Source organism: Callorhinus ursinus, unplaced genomic scaffold, assembly GCF_003265705.2.
Source record: "Callorhinus ursinus isolate GAN/ISIS: 27379988/994484 unplaced genomic scaffold, GSC_fseal_2.0 scaffold21, whole genome shotgun sequence".
NCBI lineage: Eukaryota > Metazoa > Chordata > Mammalia > Carnivora > Otariidae > Callorhinus > Callorhinus ursinus.
In genome coordinates this window covers 16,078,715-16,089,030 of record NW_027397083.1, presented here as the reverse complement: position 1 = coordinate 16,089,030, position 10,316 = coordinate 16,078,715, and the positions used below count along the sequence as shown (strand labels likewise).

The 10,316-nt window shown below is 42.9% G+C and overlaps 1 protein-coding gene across 7 annotated transcripts in view; it reads left to right on the top strand.

Annotated features, from left to right (window-relative positions):
* Nucleotides 1-1,026: 1,026 nt before the first annotated feature.
* Nucleotides 1,027-10,316, top strand: part of HIPK3 (homeodomain interacting protein kinase 3) — a 91,780-nt gene continuing 82,490 nt past the window's right edge. For 2 of the 7 annotated variants that reach the window (XM_025879023.2, XM_073904791.1), the window contains exon 1: nt 1,027-1,089. In XM_025879023.2, the coding sequence (XP_025734808.2) occupies nt 1,068-1,089 (22 nt within the window). In that variant the 5' untranslated portion in view covers nt 1,027-1,067. The other 5 variants (XM_025879028.2, XM_025879027.2, XM_025879024.2 and 2 more) reach the window with 4 other exon arrangements.

The following is a 10,316-nucleotide window of genomic DNA, read 5'->3' as shown; positions in this document are numbered from 1 at the left end:
CAATTGTTTAAAAAAAAAAAAGAAGACAGAATCCCCTTCTGGAACTTACAGTACAGTGGAGAGCAATGTCAGGGATATAAAGGAAAAAAAAAATCCTCCTCCTTTTCAGCTTTTCCATAAATGTAGTAATGCCACAAAATAGGGAGAATTGAAGCCTCTTATTAAAAGTGATCTAGAGAAATATCTAGCCAAAGTTCTGGAAATTCGAAGTTCTAGTGGAATAGTTCCCTTGTTTCACTAAGATTTTTTTTTTAATTGTAACTTTCTCCTGTGAATAGTGTTTTTATCCTTTTTTGGTTCTTTTAACTATTGTTTTTTTTAAAAAATCAAAAGTAACTAAATACTAAGTAAAAAGGAATGGCTAATATGCTGCTATCTCTCTGAGAGACAGTCATTGTTTTGTTTTTCTATTTTGGAAGACTTTTCAACTGGTTATCCTCCCTAACTTGAAGAAAACAACTGTCATTCGAAAGTACTTCCAACTGCTTCAGGGCGTACTATCCTCTTCTCTTTTTAAAAGGCCTTCTCAAAAATACTCCCTTCCATTTGAAAAGCAGCAGGGAATAAATGTGTAGTATTAAATATGCAGCAATTTGCCACTCCCTTTGCCCTCCCCCAGTTACTGCAATAGGAAATGTCTGGGGATAAATACATATGTGGTAGAGTCAAACCTCCTAGTGAAGATGATGAAAGGAACAAAGAAAGGACACTTCCTTAGAGAAAGGTGTTCAGTCCTCCCCTCCCCCCATTAAACATTGATTAGGAACAAAAGAAAATAATTATTAAAAAAATTAATTAACTCTCAATGATAGGTACTAGAAGGTCAGCGGTTTCTTAGGGAAAAGAAGGGGACAGGGTGTGCAGACCAGGGCTTTGCTGTATAATCTTGGGCAGGTCACAGAAGCTTCTCTGAAGCCCTGTCCTAGCTTGAGTTTGGACCAAGGATCTCTAAGTTTCTTTCATCTCTAAAATTCTACAGTTCTATGATTACGTTGAGATGGGCCATTCTGTTGATTTCCTAGTCTCCAGGAGAGAGGTAACTAGTCTCTGGGAGTGGAACTAACTTGATGGAGAGTTATCAATGCAGAGGTGGGTATAATTCACAATTAAGGGGTTTGGGACCTTAAAGATGCTCTTGGAAAATGTGCAAAAAGGCCTTTTCCCCGTTCTTTAACCCGATTTTACAATTCTCTTGACTCTTTGCGATGGGGGAGCGGGAAGGACCTATTTTAGACTGGGACTGTTCACTTGACCAAGCATTTCCCCTTTCTTTATTTTTGGACCCTTAAAAAAACAAACAAACAAACAAAAAAAACAAGTCGCCAAGAAACAGATCCTAAAGGGGTGGAAGGGGAAGTTGTGATTACGGCATCTCGAAAGGCCTGTAAAATCCCACTTCCTCATTTTAATCCTTTCTTTGGGGGGTTAGGATCTTTTTTTAAATGTGTATTTTTGTCGGAGTGGGCCTAGAATGAGGTTCAGAACAGCAGAGGGGGCGCTAACGGATGCTGCTTCTGCGGGCGGGCCGGCGGGAGGGAGCTCCGGGTCGGGTCCACGCCGGCCGCCAGGCGGGCTCGGAGCTACAAGGGCGCGGCTGCGGGCGGGCCCCGGGGAGGGGCTTCGCGGAGGCGCCGCGGCCCGAGGCGAGCGGGGCCGCCCGGGCTCGGCGCGCAGCGCGGCCCGGCGGGCGGTGGCGCTGCGGAGGCGGCGGCCGAGGCCGGCGGGCGCGGAGGAGGGGCCCGAGACTGGGGCGACCGGCGGCAGCTGCCTCCGTGACGACTGCCGGCAGCGCGGCGGCCTGAGGAGACCGAGCCGCGGGCCCCGGCGTCGCTGCCTCTCCTGGCTGTCTCCTTCTCCTCCTCTCGCGGCAGGGGCGTCAGGAATGGGCCCCAGCCGCCGCGGGCCCCGCACCCTGCGCCGCCCGTAGGCCCCAGCAGTCGGAGGCCGGCCGGCCGGCCTCTCGCCACCCCTCGCCCCAGCCCTGTCGTCCCCACCCCAAATCCCCGGGAAGGAAGATGAGGGAGACGGGCCCGGCGCTCAGCAGCCAGAGAAGCAGCAGCAGCAGCAGCAGCAGCAGCGGTCGGGGGAGGGTGTTTCGCCGTTTCCTCTCAGCCGCCAGGACAAGATGGCAGCGGCCGCGGAGAGGGGCTGAGCCCGGGCTGGGTGGTGCCGCCTGCTGAAGCGCCTGGCTCCCTGTCCGCGGCACGGCCCCGCACCCCACTCCGGACATGCTCAGGGCCGCGGCCGCCCGAAGAGGGGAGAGCTCAGGCCTCTAGGAAGGTAAGGGAGGAGGGAGAGGGGCTCGGGGCGCCCCCACCCCAGGGTGGGGGGGACCAGCTTCATTCTCGGGGCCTCCGGGCCCCTCAGCCGGACCCCGGCGAGGCCCAACCCCTCCGGAGCGGCCCGCACCCGTCGCGCGTCCTACATCCCCGGCAGATCCCCTGCGCTCCGGTGCTCCGCGTTTCCGCCGCGGCTCCCCGCCGGGTGGCGGGTCCGGGGGCCGCTCGGGGCCGAAGGCCGCCGGACGCTGGGGCCGCGCGTGGCTGGTGCGAGCGGTGGCGCAGCCTCCGGGAAGCCGCGCTGGAGCCGGGCTGGGCGGCCCCGGCCTTCCCCTGCCAGGGTTGCGCAACGGCTCTTCCCAGCAACCGAAGTTTTGTTTAGTCCCACAGGGGGCCTCTTTCCCCACCGCAACCCTAGGCCGTAACTACGGAGACCTCTTGTCTTTCATTACGGGGAGCAAACACAAACGCGCGCGCACGCACGCAACTTGAGCGCCCCAGCCGATGGCTGCGTCCCTGGCTTTGTGGCCCAGTCACCAGCGTCGCCGAGCGGCCGTTTAGAGGGTGTCAACTCTGGAGACGTGAGTGCGTGTTGATTGTTGGGGAGGAGAAATGTGACCCGCCGCTCCGCGTCCCCTGCCGCGGCGGGAGGAAGGCGTGGCGGCCGCGCGGCGGGGCTGTTGCCGGCTTCTCTCGTTAAGGTGGCGGCCGCCCGCTTCCCTTCGCGGAGAACTCTCGGAAAGACTTCGGATGGGAATGTCTGTTTTCCTGTCGGGAGGGAGACGGCTGTTTTAAAATGGTATGTGGCTCTCAGTGAAGCCTGTTTCCCAATCTTATCTAGGCTTGAGGAATTGCGCTAAAGGGTGTGTGCGTAAATTACCTTGGACCTGTTACCGAGTGGTCATAACATGTTCAGTCCTTGAACTGTGTTTTCACAACCTCTTGCTGCCCTGTTAGAATTTATTTTTCCACCTGTCAGGTCGCTGCTTCTAATTATAAGGCTCTCCTATTAGCAACAGTGAAGTTCAGGTTATCGTCCGGTTTACAGGGAAAGCTCATGGCTGATTCTGTTGTCAACTTTGATGTCTCCCTGGTCCTGGGCCGGGAAAGTTAGCTGGTAGACCAGCCTGTGCTTGTGCTTTTGTGTACCTTGTAGTAGTTTGGAGATCGGTTGAATCCCTCTCCCCGCTTTTAGGTATTTGCTTGTTAGCTGTATAGCTTCTGGCGTGGAATCACTTATATTCACACCATTTCAATTTATTTCAAAGTTTCAGTTTCTAGGGGCGGCTGGGTGGCTCAGTCGTTAAGCGTCTGCCTTCGGCTCAGGTCATGGTCCCAGGGTCCTAGGATCGAGCCCCGCATCGGGCTCCCCGCTCCTTCCTCTCTCGCTCCCCCCTGCTTGTGTTCCTGCTCTCGCTCTCTCTCTCTCTGTCAAATAAATCAATAAAATCTTTAAAAAAAAAGTTTTAGTTTCTTGGTGCTTTAAAATTTTTAAGAGGTGCCCTTTTTGATCAGATTTTTGTTGAAAACTTTTTGAGCAGGATCGGTGGGCTTTGTTACCCAGCTAAAACATTTTAATCCTACATTCTCCTTTAGTTTTTCAGAAGCTGGGCAGGCCTCACCATATGTTTGATAAGTCTAGATTCTGCTTATGTTTGCAAGTGCCGTGCTAATTTTATACGGTGAGCTATGATAAGGTTTTGATAGGTCATGATTAAACTGTATTAAACTTAGTAAACTTATTCAACAAAACTTACCTTTTTAAAAAAATATTTTTTATAGTTTTATTGGCTGCCTTATGCCTTCATGCCACTTAGCAGTAATTGAAATGTAACCAACCAGGTAAAGTACTTTTAAATTAAGGTTTTCTTGGTATATTTATGGGTCCATTCATAAAATATAGACCTCTTATTTATAAAATATAATGCTCAACCTGTTTGAGGCTTATTTTTCTTTTACTTTTGAAACTTACTTGATTTTAATTTCTGTTAAGGTAGAAGTGTGTTGAAATATTTGAGATTTTGCACATTTCACTGTGGAATTTTTTTTGTACTTACCGTAAAATTGAATAACAATTTGTTCCTGAAGTTTTTCTCTACTCTAGGGAATATATTTTCTAAAAAAGATTTTTTTTTGTGGAGAGCCTTAGATTAAAACTATGTTTTAAAAAGGTAAGATGAGCTTGAAATCTAGAACAGAACCAGTCATTAAATGTTTCAAATTTATATTTGGACATTGCTGACTACAGTAGCTAAACACATATTAGGCAAGCAGATCATAACATGGTGAGGCAGTCTTCGTTTATTGTCATAATACCTTTTCCATTGAACTAGTCATTATCTTGCTTATAAACCAGTCATTGGCTTCTGGGCATGGAGTTTTAGAGTCACATAAAAGTGGATGGTTTTTATGAGATAATTCTTCTTGTAAACATGCTTGAAAAGAAGCTTCAGATCATACTATTTTAATTTTTTGGATGTTCTGTCATGGAGTACATAAAATAAGGTGCAAATTACAGAGGTAGGCTACTGTAGCTAGTATGGCAGGGCACTAAGTATTATTTGTTTATTGTAAGATATTGAAAGCTTTTTTTTCCCTTGCAACTTAAAATAGCAACAGCTGTCAAATGAACTTTCTGATTGAGCTTTTGTTTTAAATATTGGTACATGAACACTGATGGCATTTATAGGTAGGAAAGAGAAAATGTGGATTTCAGAATGCTGAAATACTGTTTCCTAAACCTGTTTCACATCAGTTAAATGGAATACTTGGTTACATGTTATTTTCCATTGGAGTGTTAGAGTGACTTATTCTGGTGACTTTTGAAGTTAGTTTTCTGTGTTCTCTCTGCAGCAGTTCACCAAAGATGGTGATGTGGTAGATTAGAATTGCGTTATTGGTAGTTAATTAAAAGGCATAAGTAACGTAGTTTCCATTGCATTCCATTTTTGTTTGAGTTTGGAGATAAAGATGTCATGGCAATATTTAGATTTAAGTGTGTTCTAAGGAACTTTGAAGTTCTCTGTATTGGAAATATCTCTCCAGAGTTATTCTTGCCTCTTAACTATTAGAGGACACAAAATAAGTTGCTATATGGTTATATTGTTGCTGCCAAAAGAAATGTTCATGTAAAAATTTCTGGGTTTGCAGCTGTCCTAATTTTCTAATGTCTGAAGTTGAGACTTCCAGTGTGGTATGTTTATCTTAGAGGTACACAACTACTAGAATTTTGTTAAAATGGAGGAATCTACCAGTCTGTTTTATTACTTCTTTAAAGGTGTCCCCTACTTGCCCACCTGCCAACTTGCTGAAAGCTTTGTTATGGTAACCCTTTCTATATGATACAAATGTAAGTCTAAAGGAATTATTTTAAGTGTCTTTATTGGTTCTGGATCCAGCTGCTTAAAAAAATAACTTGTCTAGTATCTTTGAACACTTAACATAAGTTGAAAGGAATATATATTTGGAGTCGAATTTTTTTTGTTTTTCTGTTTAGATTTTATTTTATTTATTTGAGAGAGAGAAGAACAAACAGGGAGGAGAGGGAGAGGCAGAGGGAGAAGCAGGCTCAATGCGGGACTCCATCCCAAGACCATGGGATCATGACCTGAGCCAAAGGCAGACGCTTAACTGACTGAGCCACCCAAGCACCCTAGGAATCGAAGTTTGGAATCAGTGTACGTTTTCAGGGTAGCCAAAGCACTTATGTGGCTGACCTAAGCAAACACAGTCCACTTCTTTTGGTTGGATTAAGAGTGATTTGGGGAAAGAAAAAAAGTGGAGAGAAACAACTTAATATTAGTGTGTTGCTTCTGTAGTTTTGTCATAGCTGTTCTTTTGGACCTTATCTTAATCACTGTTAGGAGGAAGCTAGAATCAGTATTTGGACATGTATGTTATACATTTTACCTAAATGTTTGTCAGATTAGACCTTGACCTATTTGGCAGATCAGGCTGCTCTCCTCTGTTGATACTTGGGCCATATGTCGCTACACAAAGGCAACATATTGTCTGGATTCTGAGGCACGCACTGTTATGCTGGGGACCTAGAGCCTCCGCTGTTAGCACTTGTGTGGAAATTTAAAAAAAAAAAACTGGTTGAGTATTGGAAATACTATATTTTTAGGGATGGCATTTGTGGCTTGAGGACAGTTAAGTCAGTAAACTGATTTATCTTTTGTATTTAGTAGGTATGGCCAAGTCAGTACTTTAGAAAGTTATCTTTTTCCAACAGGAAGTCTTTGAACGGAAACAAGCGAAGGGCAATATGTTTTACCTTAAATATATTTTGTTACTTTGACCCAAACAATTTCTTTAATTTTCTAAGAGAGTGAGAATTTTTCCTTGCTGGGGGAAGACTTGAGGGGGAGGGAAGCTAGTGGACAGGTAAGGTAGAGGAAGCTGGGCCCTAAGTTGGGGGAAGAGGTTGATTTAATTGAATTTGGGAGACTTAGAAATCTGTTTTGACTTAAATGTTTAATTTGCTAGAGACCAGAGTTCACTTAGATATAAAATCAGTGAAATATGTGGTAGCTTGGGTAAAAGATTAAGAATACACCATAACACCTCTTAAAAGATGAGAGTTGTGAAGTAATATCTATGTATCATCCCTGACCAGTTTTTAAAAACCACTTACACACCCTTCCTTTTTGTGCCTTTTATTTCTTCAATCGAAACTACTTTTCCTTAATGTAGAATTTAGGGAAGATAAACGTCCTGTACAATTACAAAAATCTTATGTTAAATGCCTAATTTGAAATCAGAAGTGTGAAGAGCACAGAACATATTATTGCCATTAAAATGAGCTTGATATATAGGAATAACTTTTTTTTTTTTAGTTTTTGGAGATACTTAAACTAAGGTGCATAATAAATGAGTGTAGGTTTTTCAAACTGAATTAAAACCCAATTTTTCTGTTATCTGTCACTCAGTCCATTTTTACTTTCTGATATTAACATCTCTTCTCTTCTTTTAAAAATTAGATTTCCAAATACACTTTTCATGTTGCATTTTCTTTGCTGCTTTACCTTTTTTTTTTTTAAATAAAAATATTACACCTAAAAGAAGTAGAGATTTAGAGAAGAATAATAAAGTACGTTGTTCCTTTGAGCTGTACTTAATCCTTTAGGTAAGGATCTAAATTGCGAAAGACCATTTCTTGGTCTCATTGAAAATAGAGGATTGCCAGAGGTGGTCAGATAAATTGTTTTATTTTGCATATTGTTAATGCTGGAGCATCTTTTCTAACTGGAAAAAAATTATTTAGATTTGATATTGAAACAATTAGATGAACAGAATGAGTCATTCCCTCCCCCCTTTAGAATTTTGTAGCTATTTATTATGAATCACATTTGATTACATATGGCTTGCCAAGAACATTGCCTTTATAGAATTTGATAGAAACTATAAAACTGGCTACATTTGACTAGCCAATTACAGATGATCCCCTATTTACCATGGTTTGACTTAGGATTTCTTGACTTTACCATGGTGTGAAAGTCATACACATTCAGTACTTGGAAATTTGAATTTTGATATTTTCCCAGGTTAGCAGTGTGGGGTCTGATACTCTTCCTTTTTTTTTTAGATTTTATTTATTTATTTGACAGAGAGAGATCACCAGTAGGCAGGCAGGCAGAGGGAGAGGGAGAAGCAGGCTCCCTGCTGAACACAGAGCCTGATGGGCTCGATTCCAGGTTGTTGGGATCATGACCTGAGCCGAAGGCGGACGCTTAACCGACTGAGCCACCCAGGCGCCCCCTGATACTCTTCCCTTTTTTTTTTTTTTAAAGATTATTTATTTATTTGAAAGAGAGAGAATGAGAGATAGAGAGCACGAGAGGGAAGAGGGTCAGTGGGAGAAGCAGACTCCCTGCCGAGCAGGGAGCCCAATGCGGGACTTGATCCCAGGACTCCAGGATCATGACCTGAGCCGAAAGCAGTTGCTTAACCAACTGAGCCACCCAGGCACCCCCGAAGGCAGTCGCTTAACCAGCTGAGCCACCCAGGCACCCGATACTCTTCCTTTGATGCTGGGCAGAGGCAGAGAGCCACAGTTCCCCATCAGCCATGTAATCATGAGGGTCAGTAATGATGTACTTAAAGCCATTCTGTACCCACACAGCCATTCCTTTTTTTACTTTCAGTACAGTATGAATACATTACATGAGATATTTCCACTTTATTATAAAATAGGCTTTGTGTTAGATGACTTTGTCCAACTGTAGGCTAATGTGTTTTGAGCAAGTTTAAGGTGGACAAGGCTAAGCTATGATGTTCGGTAGATTAGGTGTATTAAACGTATTTTCAGCTTATGATGGGTTTATTGGGATGTAACCCTGTTTAAGTTGAGGAAGATCTGTTTTCCAGTTTAGAAATTAAAAAGCATGTGACTTACTAAAAGTGTTTGTTAACTTCAAATTCTTCAGCTTCCCCCTACTTTTGTTGCATGTTATTCATAAATTAAACAAAATATCTTAGTTTTCTTAAACAATAGTAAACTTTGAAACATTTGCCGAAAATAACTTGCTTAGAAAATATTTCATACCCTATAAAGTGGTGATTTAAAGGCCTAAAGATATCATTTGTGTATATTTTGACTGTGTGTTACCTGTTTAATAATACGAGAGTCTTGTAGGTTTGGTAAACTGTACGACTTTAGGTATATAATGTACAGTCTTAAATAGTTAATAAGTTAGAGAGAGTGACAACATATTGAAAATTGAACCTGACTTTCTAAAGATATTTCTTTTAAAGTAAAATTTAAATTAATACTTCAGAGGGCTTTAAATATGTAATTTATGTCAATTTATATTGAGATTAAGTAGGGTAAAGTGACATAAAATCACAATGAAAATTGCAGGTTATGAGCTACATAGCCTATAGCTATGATGCTATGCTTCACCACATTCTCAAAACATGTTTTGGGCCAACTTGTAATCAGTTTCACTAGAGACAATACAAGTATCTCTGCAGTATATTAATTGTAGTTTTGTGGGTTTTTTTTTTTTTTGACCGAGAGAGAGAGAGAGAGAGAGAGAGAGAGAGAGAGATTGAGAGAGAGACAGTGAGAGAGGGGGAGTGGGAAAGAGCCTGATGCGGGGCTCGATCCCAGGACTCTGGGATCATGACCTGAGCCAAAAGCAGACGCTTAATGATTGAGCCACCCAGGCACCCCGTAGTTTTGTGTTTTAAGTTAGATAAGAATAGTATTGGCTTCAAAAATACTAGGTTTTTAATCTGGTTACTATGCTTTAAATATTTTTTGTAGCTGGATCACAGACTCTCACCACAATTAAATTCTATTATGTCAGGTAAAACAGTGATAAAATATGTGTGTGGAAACTATTTTACCTGGTATATATTTGGGTGTCCGCTAAGTGCAAAGTACTCTGCTATGAATGAAGAGAGTAAGACATGGTTCTTGTTTGAGCAAATAGTAGGCGAAATTAGCCAAGTACTATAAATTTTCTTTTATACTTGCGTATGTGTATGTGAGCTGGAAAACACTGCCTGAGAAAAACAATGATTTATATATAGCATGTTCAAGTTTTTAAAAACTGTTTATTTACATAAATAAAGTTTGGGCACCTGGGTGGCTCAGTCGTTAGGCGTCTGCCTTCGGCTCAGGTCATGATCTCAGGATCCTAGGATCGAGCCCCACATCGGGCTCCCTGCTCAGCGGGAAGCCTGCTTCGCCCTCTCCCACTCCCCCTGCTTGTGTTCCCTCTCTTGCTGTCTCTGTCTCTGTCAAATAAATAAATAAATAAAATCTTTAAAAATAAATAAAGTTTAAAATATCAGGAATGGTTCAGCTTCTGAAAGTTGTATATTAATACTTGCTACTCCTTGTAATGTTTAAAGCCAAAAAAAGTCATTTAAAAATATGAAAAAAATTGGGGGCACTTGGGTGGCTCAGTCGGTTAAGGGGCCAACTCTTGGTGTCAGCCCAGGTCATGCTCTCAGGGTCCTGGGATCAATCCCTCCGTTGGGCTTTGCACTCAGTGGGGAGTCTGCTTGAGGATTTCTTTCCTTCTC